This window comes from Lagenorhynchus albirostris, chromosome 7, assembly GCF_949774975.1.
Source record: "Lagenorhynchus albirostris chromosome 7, mLagAlb1.1, whole genome shotgun sequence".
Lineage (NCBI taxonomy): Eukaryota > Metazoa > Chordata > Mammalia > Artiodactyla > Delphinidae > Lagenorhynchus > Lagenorhynchus albirostris.
This window is the reverse complement of record NC_083101.1, coordinates 83351263-83372329: the sequence shown is the minus strand read 5'-3', so window position 1 is coordinate 83372329 and position 21067 is coordinate 83351263. Positions and strand designations below refer to the sequence as shown.

The following is a 21067-nucleotide window of genomic DNA, read 5'->3' as shown; positions in this document are numbered from 1 at the left end:
TAAATTTTCCCTCTGTGCCCTGAAAATTGGGGCATCAATCCCTCTATACACTCGCAAAAGGTTTCTGTGTTCAAACAAATTCTGAGGAATGAGGCTCAAATCTTCCTCACCCTCCACGGCCGTATCCCTGTCATCAGCAACATGTGAATGAACCAAATTATCTCCAGGGCTGAGGGTGTGGGCCACATCGCCGGGCTCTGCCGTCAAAGGAGCCCAGCGTCATGTTCCACCCCCTTAGGAGATGGCTGATGCTGTCATAGGGCTGTGAGGGAGGAAGCCAGCCTGGAAATGCCATGTAGGGAAGAAACTGTTCCATTTCAGTGTGAGAATTCTAAAATAGCTGCTAATAAAAAGCCTTCATACTGTGACACTTCAATACAGACACCCACAAGGATACCTTGACAAGCTGTTTGACTCCTCACAAGTCTTTTCTTGCTTTTCCTGCACAGGGCCCGAACCATCGCCCACACGGCTATACAACCGTGCAGTGACGGAGAAGGCCAGCGGGGGTCTGCCTAGTCTGCGGCGCCAGCCAGGGAGCCCGGGTTCCTTCCTGGAGGGAGCCATCGCTGATCTGATGTTGGCTTGTCCAGGCACCTGTCACAGCAGTTTGAACCTGCTACTTATTCTGTCTCTCTCTCTATCCTCCTGTTGTCTTTGACAATACTTACCCAGACAATGAGTTAAGTTTACCTCCTAGGATGAGAGGGGAGAGTATCAAATAATATTTCATTTACCAATTCAGAAATGTCATGGTTCAATGAATCTAGGCTCTGAAGATAAGGAGAGTAGGATATGACTGTACGATAGTGATTAAAATCCAAAGAGTTTTTCCCACTGGAAGTCCTAAAAAATCCATTAATTACTATAGCACTATCTCCATCAGGAAAACAATGGGTCAAGTTTGAGAGAATTTTTAACAGCACCTATTCTATTTTTGAAGCTTGATAATTAAGATCTTTTATAAAGTTACTATATGAATCTTAGCATAGATGAGACCATGTTAGCTATTTTCTATAAATGCTGCTGAGCAGGACCCATGCTATTCTTGTACCTGGCTGTCCATCAGACTCACCTAAGAAGCTTGTTAAAAATATAAATTCCCAATTCCCATCTTCAGTGATGCTGGATCAGTATATCTAAGGTGAGGCCTAGTAATCAATATTTTGAAGAAAGCACTTTGAGCTATTCAGAGGTATGGTCAAGCTTGGGAGCCTATAGAGTGGGGAGCACGATAGTACCAGGCAAGGTAACCCTGCTATGCTTCCATTAGCATGAAGAGAATTTGAGAAGTTGTCTCACAGTTGGATATCATAAAGCAACTTTATGTTTGAAAATGCTCTTAGTGGAGTCCAATTTGGAATTCGTTTTTATCTGGTCAGTAGAATTTTTCAGGTTTTATGCCTGTACTAAGTTCTCATGACCACAAATGGAATGACCACCAAGAGAAGCTGCTGCAACTCTGCAGAGGAATCAATCCTGAAGTTTTTTTGTTTGTTTTAAATTTTATTTATTTTTTGGCTGTATTGGGTCTTTGTTGCTGGGTGTGGGCTTTCTCTAGTTGCGGTGAGCGGGGGCTATTCTTTGTTGCAGTGCACGGGCTTCTCATTGGGGTGGTTTCTCTTGTTGTGGAGCACGGGCTCTAGGCAGGCGGGCTTCAGTAGTTGCGGCACATGGGCTCAGTAATTGTGGCTTGCGGGCTTAGTTGCTCCACGGCATATGGATCTTCCTGGGCCAGGGATCTAACCCATGTCCCCTGCATTGGCAGGCAGATTCTTAACCACAGCGCCACCAGGGATGTCCAATCCTGAAGTTTTTAATGTCTTTGCATGTACACAGCATTAGGTGAGGTTGTTGTAACAATCTTTTGTAGTTTTATAATTTTTTTCAAATCTGGACAAATAGACCAAACAGGAATGTGAACTAACTGCTTGAGGACAGAATTCTAAGAAAGTTTTATGGAGAGTTGAGAGATGGAGTCAAATCATACTTGCACTTGGAGCTATTTCCATCCTGAAGACCCACTATGATGGATAACATCTTTACTTTTAAAGACTCCCGGGGGAATGGTATATAATCTTTCTCAGACCTTCCTTTTAGGCAATTATCATTATCACTAAGAACCTAGAAAATGCTCAGCACTGTGTGAGGCATTGTGGAGGTCAAGATTAGAAGATGCACATTTTGCCCAAGAAGCACTTGTAATCAGGTCACCTAGTCTTGATTATAACTTCAGTCATCTGCAATAGTCTTTAAGTTCAATAACACCTTCATCTGCTATTCTTCCTTTAAGACCCAGGTCAAATCTTAATTCTTCCAGAGAATTTTCCAGATTTCATCCCACATGCCAATAAAAGTCAATTTATCTCTACGCTTCACAACTTGTATCATACTGCCTAGCATCAGAGTGATTCACTATGTTTCTTCTCCACAAGAGATTTGTGGTTTTCTTTAGGGAACAGAACATGTCTCATTCAGAATCTACATATTGAAGAAGTATGGCTAAAAATTATATATGCAGTACCATCTTGGACTAATTCAGTCATTTATCCATCCAAGGTGCTCTGTCTCTGACCACAGGACAATGACTGTGGGAAAATGTAAAAAGTGTGGAGCATTATTAATATTCTTCCCACACATCTTTTTCCAAAGCCTTCTTGAACCAGTTCACACTTTGAGCCTGGGGAATCTCTCAGAGGTAATAGGGAAGCTTAGATAATTTCCTTTTGCTCAATACTCACTGAAGATGGAGACAATCTACTGTCTTACTAAAGTAATAATCTTGTGTAGGCAGGAAAACTTTGACTGTAGAAGTATTATGTAAATGTAAGTTATTTAATTAAAAAGAAAAAAATCCTTCACAGGAAGTAGATGTTCTAAAGATGTGGGAGAACTTGTTTTCTTTACTGCAGTTTGTAAGTGGTTCACTGATAGATTCTTTGTAATGACATATTAATCATGAGAAATGGCGACTGTCTTCTACCTTTAGGCAAGGTGGAGTACCAGGGAAAAAATATACCTTCTTATCTGAAACAACCAAAAACCGGCTTAAATATATGTGTATGAAACAATTATTTTCAAGACAGTAGTTAACAGGCAATGAGGGATAACGATTCTTGAGAGATGAGAAACAAACATAGTGAGTTCTATGATTACCAAGCTTAATTCATTGAAAGAGACAGAGGGCTCCGAGTGGAGCCCAGCATGCTCCCTGGATTAAGGAGATGGAGCAGAGAGCCCGGAAAGATCAAGGTGACTAGAATGGAAAAGACAGAATACCAAAGAAGAGAGAGCTGCACACAGAGAAAACTCTGAAGATTTATAAAGTGCGCCCCTCACGTACTCAGCTGAGTGTTGATCACTGCACACACGTGAGGACACTATCAATGGCTGGGGAAGACTGTCCAAAAGGATCAGTGCCCAGTGCTCACACAGGACCAGTAATACTGCCAGTTCCCGATGAAGCAGAGTGAAAACCTCATGATTCATGGGGAATTAGATAGAGTACCTAGTAGATCTTGCCTCAGTAGTGGGGAATTATTAGCTCTAAAGTAGGCACTGGTCTGATACTGCCTAATAAATCTTAACAGCAACACACAAAGGGATCAAACAGCTTTGAGGCAATATAACCACATTCCAGAACAAAGCCCAAAAATATTTTTAGGAAGGCAAAATATCTAGCATCCAACAACATAAAATTCACAATGTCTGGCATCCAATCTAAAGTTACCAGGCATAAAAAGCAGCAGGAAAATAAGATCCATGATGAGAAAAATCAATCCATGGAAATTGATCCAGGACTGACACACATGATGGAACTACAGACAAATATACTGAAAACATTTAATATAACTGCATTCCACATGTTTAAGAAGTTAACTAGAAGACTAGAAAGTATAAGAAAAGGCCCATATTGAACTTGTAGGAATGAAAACTTGAATATGTGAGATGAAAAATATATTGGATGGGAATAATGGAAAATTAGACACGGCAGAAGAAAAAAAGTTATGGAAGTTGAAGACAGAGTAATAGAAACTATCCAAAATGAAACACAAAGAGAAGAGAATCTGAAAATATGAAAAGAGCTCAGTGGGCAATGAGACAATTTTAAGTAGTTTAATAAAAGTGAAATTGGAGTCCCTAGCCGGTACGTAGGGAGAACAGAAGAAATATTTGAACAAATAATGGTCAGAAAATTTCAAATTGATGAAAACTATAAGCCCACAAATCCAAGAAAGCCAATGAACCCAAGAGAAAATCTTAAAAGCGGCTTGAGAAAAAAGAAGCATTACATACAGAGGAGTAAAAATCTCCTACTGAAAAACGCCAGCACTTTTGTATTTTTAGCACTGATTATGTGCCACTTCTATTTATTGTCCTCAACAAGCTTTAAAGGCAGGAGCTCATTGAGAATAAAGAAAGAGAGACCATGAGGGCGCATCAGGTGAGTATGGCATGGTTTTCTTTGCTCTTCCCAAACCCATTCACCCATTCACTTTCAGTTCCTTTTTACCTATAGTAGAACCATAGTTTGTCTAGGTCTTCAGAAAGCCACTGATCTCTGCAAGTGTATTCAGTCCTTAGTCTTGACCCACGTGTGGCCAGTGAAATATAAGAAGGAGTCTTTGCAGAGGAGATGTTCTGGGAAAGATTTACTTCCTGATGAAAGGAAGGCATGCAGGTAGAAACTATCTTTTCTCTGCAGCCATCTTGCCCCCTTCCTCCTCCAATTGCATGTTTGACATGTTTGGAGTTGCTGCACCCATCTTTCAGCCATGAGGAAAAGACCAAGAAAATGCCAAGTGCCAAAAAATTGCTCTGACATTGAAAAGCTTCTGAACCAATCAGAAACTGCCTACCTGTGAACTTCTTGTCATGCAAACAAAAGCAACTCCCTATCTGCTTAGGGCATTGCTAGTAGCTAAGTGTTAAATTCATTCCTAATGGATAGAATCATAAAGTTAGAAGAGAGAAATTGGAGATTCAAACCTTTGCCCTTAGGACCCCAGTCTGATGCTCTTTCCTCTATACTCCAGCTAACTCTTTGTTGCCAGCTTCCTTTTTTAAGGAGCTCCGGTCTCAGTGATGCAAAGATATGGAATGTCACAGACATGAGATAGCTGAGGCCTGACTGCTTCAAAAATGGGTAAAAATGGGAGAAAGTACCTGCTGAGGATACCTCTCAGTACTCTGAGGAATAAGAATCCTTCTGGCCCAACCAAGTCAATAGGCTATGGCCTACCTTCCTTTCCAGCATACCTGAAAGCACACTTAATTTCTGTATGTAGTACTTCCATGTACAAAGCGGATGGACTTTTGATTTCAAGAAGAGACTCAGAAGACTGAAAAAACAAGAGGATTTATGCCATCTCCCACTAACAGACTTTACTAGTTAGGAAATGGATGAAACCAGGCCCCTGGACAAAGGATCTCCAGGCCAGCTCTTTTGTGCAGGCTTTGGCCGCTTTCCATAGCCCTTCTTAAAAGGCCACAAGTCCCAGTAATAGATTAAAGGCTCTGAGGCATTCTGTAGAAAGGAAATTATTCTTACCTTAGTGACCATGGATCTCTTTTACTGGTGAACAGCCTCTGACAGCTCATGGTTCCAGTTTGAGAGAGGCTGCTCTAGGCCAAGCAAATATATACAGCAGTGGAGATGTGGGGATCTGTTGGGCGGATCTATTTTCATAAGCTTCCAGAATGCAATCTGACATGTCACTTTCTGGCATAAAAATTCTCAGTGGCTTCCCACTGACAAAAGGACCAAGTCCAAAGTCTTTGGCATGGCAAACAGGCCCCCGTGAAATCTGATAATAGCCTAAATAGCCTACTTTTTTAGCCTCAGAGGCATGCAAAGGAGTCCCATTCCCTGGCCACGCTTCGCAATGTTTACGTTGCCATCTCTTGTCCTATGCTACCTCCTATGCCAAGAATTCCGCCCCTCCCCTCCTGGCTCACAGCCTTCTTGCCTCTAGAACAATTTTGGGTTCATATCTTAAATACCAGCTCAAATGTCATGTCCTGTGAACCCTACTCTGGTTTCCCAGTGTAGGCTGGTGGCTTTCTCTTTAGGGTTCCCAGTACATATTTCTATTACAGCATTCATCACATTATCACATGTCTAAAACATCCTCCTTTATTATTTAGTACAGTATCTAACACATAGCAGCTGCTTCATTAATGTGTGTTGAATGAATGAATGAATGAATGAATACTCACCCACCCTGTTGCAACTCCAAAGCATATGTGAAAGGTTCACAGGGCGGCTTGAATACAAATTAAGCCAATTTAGAATCTTGAAACAATTTATGCCAATCAGCTTTTATATAGAATTAGTCTGAACTCAGTGTTCTGATTTCTCTCCAACAGACAGGTTCCTCTGAACTGTGCTCTCTCTAACGGTTGTACAAGGCATAAATTGAAGATGATTTCAAAGAATAAACAAACTCTTACATTTCTGGGGCCACTTTGATCAAAAGAACCCAACCAGAAAGGTCTATAATTGTTCATGTGAAAGTTAAGAGTCATTGTGTGAGTATCTATTAAGGAGGAAAATAAGGAAATGGTATCTGCAAAAGAGAGTTAATGACATAGAGGCATTCTTCTTTCAGGAAGGGATTGTGTTGCCTCTTAAAATGAATGCCATGCCTCGCTTTATGGGTTCTAGGCAAAGTATATCAGAAGTTTTTCTATTATAGTATTAATGTAAATAAGTTTAAGCTCTGAGCTTTCTACTGAAAATAAATTGTCTGAGATAAGGATGTCCCTATATCTCTGGCTTTACTTCCTGAAAACAGCACTCCTAGACTCACAGACAGGGTATCTGCAAATCTGAGTATCTTCTGTATTCATCAACAGGGCTAAAAAGATATGCTCATCAAGGCTTTTCCTTATGTGTGTCCTGTTCAGCATACATAGTGTGTGCCCTGCACTCTTACAGTTTGCACAGATACAAAGATATATTAGACTTGTCCTCTCCCTGCTCTCATATCAATGAGAAGACATGCACATGAACAGGTTTCCATGATGCAACGTGCTCTATGCTGTAATGCTTATTTATATGAAGTATTGAGGGATCACAGATTTGTGAGCCATTACTCTGTGTGGAGAACGTCAGGGAGGAGGTGGAACTGGAATTGGTAGATGCCATGCTGGTCCTCATAGCGGGAATGACCTGGGCATTTTACACAACACACTAAAAACATCTGTGGAATGAGCTGAGATCTATCTATCTATCTATCTATCTATCTATCTATCTATCTATCTAACCATCCATCCATCCATCTGTCCGCCTACCTACCTATCTAGAAATGTTCACATTACATACAAATATTTCTTTTAAAATAAATACAATTTTTCGAAGACCAAGGTATGAAAGTTCATCCTTGATTATTTCCTATGTGCTTGTCCAGTTCTTAAATTACCTAAGCCTTCTTCTCTCCTCTATGGTTCAGGACTTTATTTTCCAGTTTATTACCCCTCTTCCTTCAGGGTGGGCAGATTAAGGGACAACGTACTGAAGTTCAAAACAGTTCTTTTCCTACTTGTTATATCAGCTTATTTTAAGAAAAACCATCGTCTTTTCTCTCTGTTGTTCATAAACTGTATTAAGCACTTGAAGATGATTTCTAGACTTGTTGTTTATATCATTTTAATACTTTAGGATTCTGACCATGGCCTTGCTTAGCCAAGCTATATTTATTTGCTTCTTTTAATCTCCACCATTAATCAATTTGCCGATTCTGCGTCCTTCTCTTTTCTTCTTAAGTGAAAGATGGATTAAAGGATAGGATTTCTTACCTCTTGCCACCATAAAACTAAAGCCCAAACGGGTATAAGACTTAAAAACGAGGATTTCAGACGTTTGGGGCTCTCTACTTGCCAACAGTCACATTCATTTTAAATGCATGTTGAAGCCAAATTGTGGAAAATACCAAAGTGCACATTAAAAAAAATTCAGTGGATACGCTGGCATAGTAATGACCTAGTAGAGTGAGATCCTAGGTCTCTGACAGGAATCTGGTTCAGATGCTTCCTAAATGCCAGGCTTTGCCAGTGGAGGGAAGGAATAAAAATGAAATGAAAGACTGGTACTGCAGAGCTGCTAATTAAAATAATTCAGAGAACATAAATGCTAGAGTAATTTTGGACCTGCCATATCAGGCTGGTTTCAATGCAAATGTAGTGTTCCCATTTCTTCCTTCTTTGGGAAGATATAATTAGCTCAGCTGCAACAGGGTGGAAGCCTCGAGGCAGCCGTTTCCTGGTGCTGCCAGCTCCCCCATGATGGAGAAGCAGCTGCTGCCCGCCCCTCCTGCCACGGATCGCACAGAGCTGGGGCCACCCTGCAAGGCTGCTCACAAGCCACCATGAACAGAGGCTCAGGCTGCCATTGGGACTGGTTCTTGCTTAAAGATGAGGGACATGTTGCTCCTTAATAATCCAGTTGACTCTAGGCCCAATCGCCATCCTTCCATATAAGATAGCCTTGGTGAACTCAAAAATCCTCCTTCGTTACCGTGGCAGGAAGGATACTTAACACTGGTGATGACGGCCCACATTGGCCACAGCAGCTCCCCACCTTGGAGTGTGCAGGCTTTGGGAGAAGCTAGAAACAAAGCAATGAAGAAAACGTGCCCACAAATGAGAAACCAGAGCTGTAAGGAGAACACATTCCCCAGCTGACGTGGCAGAGAAGATGAAGAGACACTATGATGGGGACAGGCTCAATGCTAAGCTTATGGATGATCCAACAGGTGGGTAACATGTGAAAGCAAGAGTGTCCTGGGAAATAGCCATTGCATGATGTACTCAAGTCACCTGCAGAAACAGAGCACCAGCTTCTACTTGTCGATTTGACAAACTCAAGAGAATGGACTCTACTGACAGACTTTTGATATTTAAATAAGCAATAATATTCTACAAATGAGTTCTATGACAATAAATACTTTCATGGAACCAAAAAGTGTACCACCATTTTGAAATTTTAGACAAGGCAAAATAGAATGCATAATTTCTTAGTTGTCCTAAGCTACCATCAAATAGTCAGGTTCTCACACCCATCATCCACTTTCCTACCGGCTCCCACCCAGGCCCACCTATCATAGAGGCCAACAAAAGGCCGTTTTTTTCTCCTCCTTCTCAATGGGAACAACAAACAACCAAGCAAACATACAAACCCTGCAGCTGCCATTGAGTAATGACCATGGTGGGGGGATTAAATCAATGCGGCATCTGAAGAACATTTCTTAATGACTGGGATAGGTCCGTGAAGACCATTTAATAAATAAAGGAACTGGGAATCATTGTTTCCTCCAATCAGTTCAGAAGGAAATACTTCAGGAAAATGTCACTTAAATGACCAAGGCTAACTTCTCATGTCTATAACGATGGTCACTGTTTTGTTAGTATTTTTTAGGCTTTTTTATTGAGATACAATTCATATACCATAATCTTTACCCTTTTAAAGTATACACTCAATGGTTTTAAGTATATTTACACATATACTAAACAGTCATCACACTATAGAATTCTAGAACATTTTCATTGCCCCAAAAAGAAACTCCATATCCAGTCACTCCTCGTTCCCCATTGCCCCTCAGCTCCTGGCAACCACTAATCTATTTTCTGTCTGTATGGATTTGCCTCTTCTGGACATTCCATATAAATGGAAGCATGTCGTATGTGACCTTTTGCGCTTGGCTTTCTGCACTCACCATAGTGTTTTCAAGGTTCATCCACGTTGTAGCATGAATAAGTACCTCATTCCTTTTAATTAATGAATAATAGCCCATCGTATGGATGACCACATTTTATCTGTTCACCAGTTAATGGACACTGAAATTGTTTCCACTTTGGAGCTATAATGAATAATGCCGCTATTTCGTTTGTGTACAAGTTTGTGTGCATGTGTGTATGTATGTGTGTGTGTGTGTGGGTGAACATATGATTTCAATTTTCTTGGGTATATACCTAGGGGTAGAATTGCTGGGTTATATGGTGACTCTGTGTTGAACATTTTGAAGAACTGCCAAACTATTTCCAAAACAGCTGCACCATTTTACATTCCCGCCAGCACTTTGTGAGGGTTCCAATTTCTCCACATCCCCATTAACACTTCTTATTGTCTGTTTTGCCAAGTGGCTGTGAAATGGTACCTCACTGTGGTTTTGATTTACATTTCCCTAATGACTAATGATGTTGAGCATCATTTTATGTACTTATTGGCCATTTGTACATTTTCTTTGGGGACACCAAAAGAAACTTAAATCCTTTGCCTATTTTCTGATTGGGTAATTTATCTTCATATCATTGAGCTTTTCAGTCTTCTTCCTCTGAATTATTTTTCTAGAGATTGTAGAAAAGGACACTGAGTTCTATTTAGTTCAGTCCCGGTTTTGCGAATGAAGCATAACTTTATCGATTTGGATAATGATAAGGTTGAAAATATTTATCGAGCACTTATTTTGTGCCAGGCACTCTGAAACCTTTATTAACTTACTGCGAAAGGGAGAGCTATTGCTTGGGCCACATGTTTCTTCCTTGGATGCTCATCAAGATCAGCACTTAAGGAAGAACTCACGTGTTCCTTTGTCTCCTGAGACCGGGAAACGCCCCTATCCCCCCTTCCTGCCAAGGGAGCAGAGCTAACGGAGAAGATGCATCCATTGGCAGGTAACCTGCCGCCATGTTTTAGCTATCTGGAATAAACTAGTCAGTCATTGCTAGACTCAGGACAGGTGCTCTGCAACTCTGTTTTGAACACCTGAAGTTAAGACTGCCCATGTTTCCTGCAAACACACCCAAGAAAATCCTTTACGATTTGGTCTCCATCCTTTCTTGCTGTATAAAACGTGGACAGTGCTCATCAAGGTGACAAAGGAAGAAACCCCACGTATCAATCTCTAGAAGAATACGCAGCAAGGCAATGGATTCATTGTCTTAGACTAATTGTAGGAGAGTCAGCTCGGCTAAAGGGCAGAGGCACTGGAGGTGAGGGAGGCTGCAGGGAGGAGCACAGGAGACAAACTGAGAAGGCTCCTCCTCAAGCATAAATCATCAAGGGCAGAGCAAAGGCGAGCACAGGCATTTTCTTCACCAGCCCTAACCTAGTATGAAAGTTAGTGGAGTTCTAAGTTGTACCCTCTTAGGTAATATATTTCTAGAACATTTATTTCTTTTTCTTCCTACATCCCTCTCCCTTTAAAAATCAAGCAAAACAATAAGAAAACAAAATTGGTGGTTTGAGGTGTTAGAACACAACCCAAATTTTCAATATCATGACTTCCCGGTTTCCAGAAATAACCCTTTTCTTTCATACCCAAGTTCTGAGATGTCAGTTAAATCTAACACGCCAAGGATGCCAACTCCAGGTAATCAGTGGATTTGAATTATTGTCTATAACTCTAGCTGTTAGTGTTTCAAATGGGGGAACCCCAGGCAGACTCGGTAGGACAGAACCTCTTACCAAGATGGCCACCAGCCAAGATGGTTCTGAGTGGGAACTTCCAGGGTCTTAGTGTACTTTCATTTATGTGAACCAGTTCACCTTAGATCAAACAAAGGCTCCTGGCATAGTTTCACAGAATCAAATCCAAACCTCAAAATCCTTTAACCTCATGGCCTCCTGGAAGTTTTCCAAGGGTTCCCCTGGCAGAACTCTCATGTTGAGAACTTTCCTCTTGGAGATCTCACAGACAGCTCTGGAGAGCCATGGAAAGAGCAGGACGGTGTTGTGGGTTGAGCTGTGTCTCCCCCCAATTTATATGTAGAAGGCTTAGCCCCTAGAATCCCAGAACACAGCTATATTTGGAGATAGGGCCTTTAAGGAGGTGATTAAGCTAAAATGAGGCCGTTAGGGTGGGCTCTAATCCAGTCTGACTGGTGTCCTTATAAGAAGAGGAAATTTAGACACACAGAGAGACCCCAGGGATGCCCGTGCACAGAGAAAAGGCCATGTGAGGGTGTACATAGTGAGAAGGCACCATCTGTAAGCCAAGAAGAGAAGCCTTAGAAGAAACCAATGCTGCCGTCACCTTGATCTTGGACTTCTAGCCTCTAGAACGGTGAGAAAATCAATTTCTGTTGTGTAAGCCACTTTGTGGTATTTTGTTGTGGCAGCCCTAGCAAACTAATACAACGAGGGAGCCCCAGGGAAGGATGGCCCTGGGGTCTCTTTTTCGGTACAGCCACTCACCCTGTAGTAGTCAGTGCTGTACACGTCCCGGGACATGCCGAAGTCCCCGATCTTCACCAAGAGGTTCTCGCCCACCAGGCAGTTCCGGGTGGCCAGGTCTCGGTGCACGAAGTGCTGGGACGCCAGGTAGACCATGCCCGCGGCGATCTGCTGGGCGATGTGCAGCATCTGCGACTGCGTCAGCTCCGTCGGCGGGTTGCCCTCGGCCATCAGCACGGCATCAGGTCCGTGCGCCCTGGGGAGAACACAGAGGGCCTTGCTGGAGCCTCAGCTCTTTGCCTTGAGGGGCCCTTTGCCCCACATCAGCTGCTGGTATGGAAAGATGCTGCCTGACTTAGCAAAAGAGGAGGGAAGGATGCTTCACCCACAGTTTTATCTCTAAAGCCTCTAGAGCACCTAGGCTTTATTTCCCAGAAAGTCTAGCATTTCCAGGGCCATGTGGGCCTGAATAGTGCCCCCCTCGACACACAGACAGGTTCACATTTTAGGGTTCTGGAACTATGCGGGGATCAGGCACTGGCTAGATCCCAAGACGCTGAAAAGCAGTGGGTGGACGAAACAAAAAACAAGCAAACAAAAAAACTCAAATCAAAATAAAACACTGGGGGAAGAGTTTGGCTCTCTTGGAGTGAGGGGTCACTGCACCCTAGCAGGAGCCCCAACTCTGTCCTCCCAGCCACATGCTGCAGCAGAGGGCCCTCACTCCCTCCAGAGTGCAGCTCTGCTCTCCCCTATTCCACCTGCCCTGTGGCCCAACATGGCTTCAAGCTGCCCATGTTATCCCAAAGCCCAACTCAGCAGAATCCCAGGGCATCCTCATCCCGGACATTCATTCCCAGTGAAAAATACCATCTCCTTCGGCCCACCCCTACCCCTGACCTCCAGCTCAACACATGTCCTGGGCACCACACAGGAGAGCCTTTTGAATCACAACACATTTATTCTTTTACTGGGGCAAGTCTTATTCCCCACACTATGGTGGGGGGCGGGGGGAGCTGGGAAGTACGGTGTCTTATATCTTCTTTATCCTCTGTCTTACACACCCAGCCTTTTCCCAGCTATACGACAACTTAAGGCACCTTTTTTTTTTTTTTTTTTTTTTGTGGTACGCGGGCCTGTCACTGCTGTGGCCTCTCCCGTTGTGAAGCACAGGCTCCGGACGCGCAGGCTCAGCGGCCATGGCTCACGGGCCCAGCCGCTCCGCGGCATGTGGGATCTTCCCGGACCGGGGCACGAACCCGTGTCCCCTGCATCAGCAGGCAGACTCCCATCCACTGCGCCACCAGGGAAGCCCGACTTAAGGCATCTTAACACTGGCATGTGCTTCAGGGAGGGGAGGGTCCCAGTCTTAGGATGCTATCATGAACCGCTCCCACCCCCCTTTCCGCATTCCCCACCCCGGAACCCTGCTGAGCTGACTGGAGCCACTGCCCCTGAGGGCCTGAGGGGTGCTGCAGGGCAAGGAGTAAATGTGTCCTTTGCTGCTGGACGTGCCAGGGTGGGAGTCAAAGGGCTTCTGTCTCCCAAAGGGAAACAAGGGAGGAGATCTCCTTCAGGACAGTTGGAAGCACTTAAAACAAACATAGAGGATTCTAAATGTTAGAATTTAAAGTGGGTGACCCCACCTATGGGCATCCAGAGCTATATGAGTATTTGAAAATAAGACAGCCAGAATTACTCAAGAACATCCAGCTCGTTTTGCCCCGCCTCCGACCCACCAGCCCCATAGACCCTCCCGTCATGGCTCCAGCCACAGTGGTTCCCAAAACACGCTGTCACCAGATCAGTCATTCTTGCATTTTCAGAGAACAAGTACTGGACAAGGAGGTGAGGAGTTTCCCAGTCCTCGCGGTGTCCAGCCCCATGATCTGGGGAAGACTTTTAACTTGTCCAGTCTGCAATTTCCCCATTAGGCAAAAATCCATAGGGGTATTATGTTGGGTGATCATTTAGGTTCCTTTCATCTCTGAATATCTGGATTTAGCCATTCCTGTTTTTGTACAAGGCAAGTCCTGACACATTTATTTCACCTCCATTCAAACTACAGCCCCGACTGCCAGTGGTCACACGGAGGAGAATACGGGAAAAGCTTCAGGTTCTCTCCAGTTCAGAATCTCCCTCTGGAGTAAGAAGTCTCACAGTGCAGCGGCCAAGGCTCTGGGGTATCAGAACTGGACGTGATCTCCTTCTAACATGCTAGCTGTGAGCTGAGGCAGGCTACAGAACGTCTCTGGGCCTGTTTCCTCATTCTGTAAAGTGGAGATACTGACTACACCTTCCTAATAATATGACACTGACAGGGGATACGTGAGACCCTGCTTGTATGGTGCTTTGTAGACTTTCATTGGAAAGCTGGAGAGAAAGGCTTTGCAAACAAAGTTTTCTTTAAAAAAAGAAATGGACGGTGATACGAAAACACAAGTCATCATCCGTGCATTTCTTTTTGTGGTTGGCCTGTGATGGGGCTCTCAGGGTCAGCCCCGCCCACCTCACTAAAGGTCACTGAAGCCCAACCCTTCCTAGCACTGAAGGGGCAGGGGAAAGTGACAGTGTTTTCACTCATCATAGGAGACACCAGGAAAAGGATCTAGGGACGCACATGAATTATGGGAAATCCTGAAACATCCAGAGAATATAGGCCAGGATGAAATCTTCATAGATTTAGTTCAAAGAGTGAAATAAATTGTTGATTTTTCACAGCCTTATTTCAGCTCCAGAAATCCAGACTCCTCTAAGAATCTGTCTATTGCAAAGACTCCAGGAAAGAGGAAACGTTAGAGGCCAAGCACAAAAGGCCACCTCTGTGCAAAGCCCCCATCTGCCAGCTTTCCATTCTGCGGCACCGGAGAGCTGGCGCCCTCCAGGGCCCTCTGCACTCCACCTCCTGGAGTTGGGGCAGGCTCCTGCATTTTTAACCAGCTGTTGCTCCTGCTTGGTTCTGGGTATTTGAACAAGGCTCATTTTAATAGAAGAAGCCTTTGAATGCTTTGCTTGGGCAGAAAGTCCTGCTATAAAACCAGGGCAGGCAAGTCTTCTAAACAAGTTCTTAAGAGGAGTATAAACAATGTTGCTTTGCTTCACTTTGCTTCACTCCACAGGTTACCCCTCAGCTCTTGGAAATAAAAACGCATTTCACCTCTTCCAGGAGAACACACCTTAAGAGGAGAAAGCACCGCCGGCGCCCTGGCTCGGGGAGCAGGTAGTAGCTTCAGCGGGATTCTGACGAGGGAGGCTGCCCACCCTGCCTTGTTCGGCCTGTTGCCTCCCAATGAGGGGGACGGCAGCCCTTAGCCACACTCCTCTGGCTCCAGAATTCTACAGGACACTGCTTTCCTTCTGGTTTTTTAATGGCCACTTCAAGAGGAAGTACTGACATGGTTAAGACTATGGGTTTTGCAGCCCTGGCTATGGGTTTGAATCTCAACTCTGTCACTCACTAGCTGCTTGACTCACTTTCTTCAACTGTAATATGGAAATGATGGTAATAATAGCTTACTATGTTGATACATTTAAAACATTTACAATGCTTAGAAAGGCTCAACAAATAAATAGCTTTTCTTTTTGGCCTTGCCACGCAGCTTGCGGGACCTTAGTTCCCTGACCAGGGATCAAACCTGGCCCCGGCAGTGAAAGCACTGAGTCCTACCTAACTACTGGACCACCAGGGAATTCCTGATAAACAGCTGTTATTGCTTGAAAAAAAAAAAGCTGTGTCTATCTTCCCCTCATTGGAAGGGGATTCAGGAGAATTCTAAGGGGAAAAATTGTCATCTCCTTGAAAGCAAGGACAATGTTTGACTGCTCATCTCCCAGCCAACCTAGCATAGGGCCTGGTCATGTTGGTCCTCAATGTATGGCTTTTGGATGAATAAAAAGGGTGGGAGGGTAATTGTAGACAGCTGTCTTTGTAGGGCAGTTCCAATGACACTTGGGGACACATTCATGGCAGTGTAAGGACTGGGTTCCCTTCCAGAAGGAGAGGACAGACTAGTTCACAGCACATCCTTGGACCTGAGAACCTGATTCTTGGCATGGAAAAGCTCTTGTTCCCAGAGTTCAGCAGATTCTGAAATGGAGCACAGGAGGTTTTCAGCAGCTCCATGCCCTGTGCAAGCTGCTAAGGGAGAGTTAGGTGCCTGCTCCTTCTGGAAGGCAGGAAGGAGAGCAAGGGATGGAACTGAAAGAATCAACACACACACACACACACACACACACACACACACACACACACACACACACACACACACACACGAGTCTGAGCTCACAGAGGCATTTAATTGCATCCAGGTGAGTACATTTGAATTTATTATGCTACAGTTTTGGGAAAGTACCATTTTAAGTTAGGGACATATCCTAAAACATGGGAACAAAGGAAATTAGCTCTATAAGCAGCAGACCTCAACCAAATTCAGCTTCTTTTCTTCCTTTCACATTAGATTTGTCAAGATAATGTGCAAAAGCTCCCATCATCCTCTCCCCTATCACCCGTGCACATGTATTCACGAGGCTAGGGATGGTCAAAATGATCCAGACTGTACAAATCACGGGATGACATTTCTAAACACAGCAGTACTCTCTTACCCTTCCACTGTTGTCTCAGCAATTGACTTATTCCTTAAACTGTACAGTTCCTGAACCTTCCAGGGGCTGCATGAAGCTACTGGTGCCGATTTCTGTGGAAAGCTCTCTTCAGTGCCCGTAGAAACTAGAGGAGGACAGAGCAGTCTAGGTGCTGCTGTAACGCAAAAGGCGTCACTTCCCCGGGATTATGGATGCCTCAGCCAAAATAAAGAGGAAAATGTGTCAGAGAAGAAGGGTTGTGGGGACAACATCTATTGATTACCTGCCATCACAAGAGTCCTGACACTAGGCCTTGAAATGGGTGCTATCACACCCATTTTACAGGTGAGGAAACTGAGGCCAGTGAGGAACATCTTTCTTATTTCTCCTAAATTATACTAAGCTTTCAAAGATTAGTTATATTTTAAAGAAAACAGTGTGCGAGAGCCAGATGTGACTTTAAGAGTATCTAACTCAGACCCACCTGAGAGTTCTGGCGGCTGAGGTGGTGTGGCTGGGAACCCACCCAAGGGACCCAAGCATCTGATGCTGAATAGGAGGGAGAACCCGGATCTCCCAGCCCTCACTACTGGGACCTCTTACTCTTTCCATTGTTCGAGATCATAAATGTGCGGCTTCCATCGTGCCTCTGCTTAATGCAAATGAAAGCATCGCTTGTTCTCCTTCACCAAGGAGGGTCTGGATCAGCACATTTCTTCTCTCCCCTGGTAGATACAGGATGAGAACACTCACTATGGGCTCCAGCAGGGTGACCACCAGCTTCCTCTGTCTCTCTCATCAAACTCAGCTCTCCTTTCGATTTCTCTCAGCTGGTGTCTGAGCAGAAATCATTACTAGCAGAATTCAAGCTTCTGCTTGTTGAAAACTTCCTACTTGCTCCTATGCTACGAGCTTTCTATTTATTCTAATTCAGCCCTCCTGCCTACCCTGCTGGCGCAATATTATCATCACAACAGCTGAGAGACTTGCCCAAGGTCATTCAGCTAATAAATGCTAGAGCTGAGATTCAACTCCAGCTCAACGTGCTGCCCGGATCATTACTATCTCCTCGAGAGACGCTGCCCTGCGATCCCTTTTACTTTGCACCGTTGTCCTCACTGTTTCAAAGCAGCGCCGCCCACCCGCGCACCCCACCCCCGGTTATGTACACTCGAAACCGTCTCTCACTTGCTCTATCCCGCGGCCCCTCGCGGGCCCCCGCACCCATCACCGCAAGGAAGGGACTTCCTGAGAACCCACTGCTGAACCAAAACCCAATTAGGCCCATGCTAGAAATCCAAGTTACAACGCTATTTAACAACCCAACGACTCCCTTTTATCCTCGACATTTTCCCTTTCCTCACTTTGCTGCCTTCCAGTTTTCCCCGCTGGTCACAAAACCCCTCGTGTAGAAGCTGACCATCTTTTTCTGACCTCCGGGACTCAGTAAGGGCCCCAGTCCTCGGTCTTCAATGGTCCTGTCCAGTGTCGTTTTACCTCCTTCCTCCTAGACGTTTTGCTCTTTCGATGCTGTTCTTTGCGCTCTATCCTCTGACCGACTGACTTCCTGGTTCTTCATTCTGTCCTCAGAGTAAAGTCCAAATGCTCGCCGTTCCAGCCGTGACCCTCTCCTACCCTGTTTTCCACCTCCCCTTGCCCTGGTTTATTGTGTTGTTTGGCATCTCCAGACTCTCCACTCTTCACCAGACCAGACCTTTCCCTGTGACACCTGGGTGCCTGAACTCTTGCTGTTCCCTTCGCCCGAATAACATTCTTCCCTTATCCACCTGGCAAACTCTTACAGAGCCTAGGGCCCATCTCAAACGCACAGGTCACGTACCATTTAATGAAGCAACGCTCAATAAACACAGGTGAAATGGAGTGGAATCATTAGTATCACATTATGTAGAGTTTGTTGATTCAGGAAAAGGAGCCATGCAGTGGCCTCAGGTTCTTTCTCTGTAGTAGGCATTGATGTTGTCACCAGGACAGGCTGTTCCAGAGAAAGGTCCAAGGGCCCCTTGGTCCTTCCCAGGAAGCCCCCTCTCCTCACCCCCAGGCTGTCTGGAGCCCACCTCCCACGTGGCCCCCGGTGCCCCCCGTACCTGAGGAACTTGTTGAGGTCCCCGTGCTTCATGTACTCAAAGACCATGATGAGCGGGTCACCCTCCACGCAGACGCCATAGAACTTGACGATGTGTTCGTGCTGGAGGTTGGTCAGCAGCTCAGCCTCGCGGTGGAAGTCCTTGCGTGCGTTGTCGCTGGCATCCTTCAGCGTCTGGGGACCAGGGGCAGAGGGGAGAAAACCGACACAGCTTAGACTGAGGGCGTGAGAGGGAAGCTGCGTTGAGAGGGATTCCTTTAGGGGGCTTTGAGGTTCCTGGATGGGAAGGACATTCCTCTCATGTATCACCCAAAAGATTGAAAAACTAGCCTAATTCCTGAGGAAATAAGGTTTGTATGAATAACTGAGGAAAAGTTCCTTCTGGGTACGCAAAGGTTTAGTTTATGAAGGATTTACATAGATGTTCTTTCATTAAGTGACAGACATGAACTTTTTACAAGATATTGAATATAGTTCCCTGTGCTATACAGTAGGTCCTTGTTTATCTATTTTATCTATAGTAGTGTGTATCTGTTATCTGTTAAACCCAAGTTCCCAATTTATTCATCCCCCCCACTCCTTTCCCGTTTGGTAACCATAAGTTTGTTTTCTATGTCTGTGAGTCTATTTCTGTTTTGTAAATAAGTTCATTTGTATCATTTTTTAGATTCCACAAATATTTGTCTGACTTCACTTAGTATGATAATCTCTAGGTCCATCCATATTGCTGCGAATGGCATTATTTCGTCCTTTTAAAGGGCTGAGTAATATTCCATTGTACATACGTACCACATCTTCTTTACCCATTCATCTGTCAATGGACATTTAGGTTGCTTCCATGTCTTGGTTATTGTAAATAGTGCTGCTGTGAACACTGGAGTGCATGTCTTTTAGAATTAGAGTTTTCTTCTTTTCCAGATATATGCCTAGGAGTGGGATTGCAGGATCAAATGGTAAATCTATTTTTCGCTTTTTAAGGAACCTCCATACTGTTCTCCATAACGGCTGTACCAGTTTACATTCCCACCAACAATGTGAAGGGTTCCCTTTTCTCCACATCCTCTCCAGCATTTATTATTTGTAGACTTCCTGATGACGGCCATTCTGATGGGTGCAAGGTGCAGACATTAACTTTTTATCACCTTCATCCTTTTTAACCCTGGTCCCAATTACTACCTCGGACATCTCTCCCATTTGGGGGCTGGTTGTACTTTCTAGGCTGCTCTGCACACCTCGCCCCTGCTCATATAACCTTTGTAAAGCTTTATATTATGGAAATATTCAGTAGAGAGAAGATCATAATGACCCCTCATGTACCCATCTTCCAGCTTCAACAATGATCACTTTGCCAGTCTTTATTAAGTGAGGTCTCCAAAAAGCCTTCCCCAACGTGTGACCACACACACTGCTGGCTCAGGAAACACCCTTGCCAGTGAGCTCAAGAAGGCCAGTCATGCTGCCACAAAGACAATGCCCAGGAGCATGCCAGCTGGCCTCTGGTGCCTCTAGTTCTCTGCTCAGCCACCACGGTGTCACAGCAGGACACAGCTGGCATTTGTTGGTGCCACGCACACATGCGGAGCTCCTGTCCTGTGTCAGTCACTGACCAGAGCTGCGGTGGCATCAAGAAGACAATGACCCAAACAGGGGCCTCAGACATTCATGAGCAAATAGGGTGATACATCACAATGATAATTCAAGCTCCAAACACAATGCCTGAATGAACCGGCTCCGCTGCGTCTCTGTACAGCTTGATCTCTTGACATGCCTGTCTTGAAACTTATGCTTCCACCTTATGAAATGTCTGCAGCTGCCCAAATGACACAGGCCATGCCCCCCTGCCCCTGCCCGTGTTCATCCCTCTGCCTGGGATGCTGACTTGGTCAGGGTCACTGGTGTTGGAGGTTGAATAATGCCCTGCCCTAAAGGTATCCACATCCTAATCCCTATAACTTGTGAATATGTTACCTTACATGGCAAAAGGGACTTTTTTTTTTTTTTTTTGCGGTACGCGGGTCTCTCACTGTGTGGCCTCTCCCGTTGTGGAGCACAGGCTCCGGATGCGTAGCCTCAGCAGCCATGGCTCACGGGCCTAGCCGCTCCGCGGCATGTGGGATCTTCCCGGACCGGGGCACGAACCCGTGTCCCCTGCATCGGCAGGCGGACTCTCAACCACTGCGCCCAGGGAAGCCCCAAAAGGGACTTTT

General features: G+C 44.8%; 1 protein-coding gene across 2 annotated transcripts in view; it reads right to left on the bottom strand.

Annotated features, from left to right (window-relative positions):
• NTRK2 (neurotrophic receptor tyrosine kinase 2) overlaps positions 1-21067 on the bottom strand; it is a 376063-nt gene that overhangs the window by 55843 nt on the left and 299153 nt on the right. For both annotated transcript variants that reach the window (XM_060155345.1, XM_060155346.1), the window contains 2 exons: positions 18862-19034; positions 12197-12431 (listed from right to left, as the gene is read on the bottom strand). In XM_060155345.1, the coding sequence (XP_060011328.1) occupies positions 12197-12431; positions 18862-19034 (408 nt within the window). The remainder of the gene's footprint in view (positions 1-12196; positions 12432-18861; positions 19035-21067) is intronic.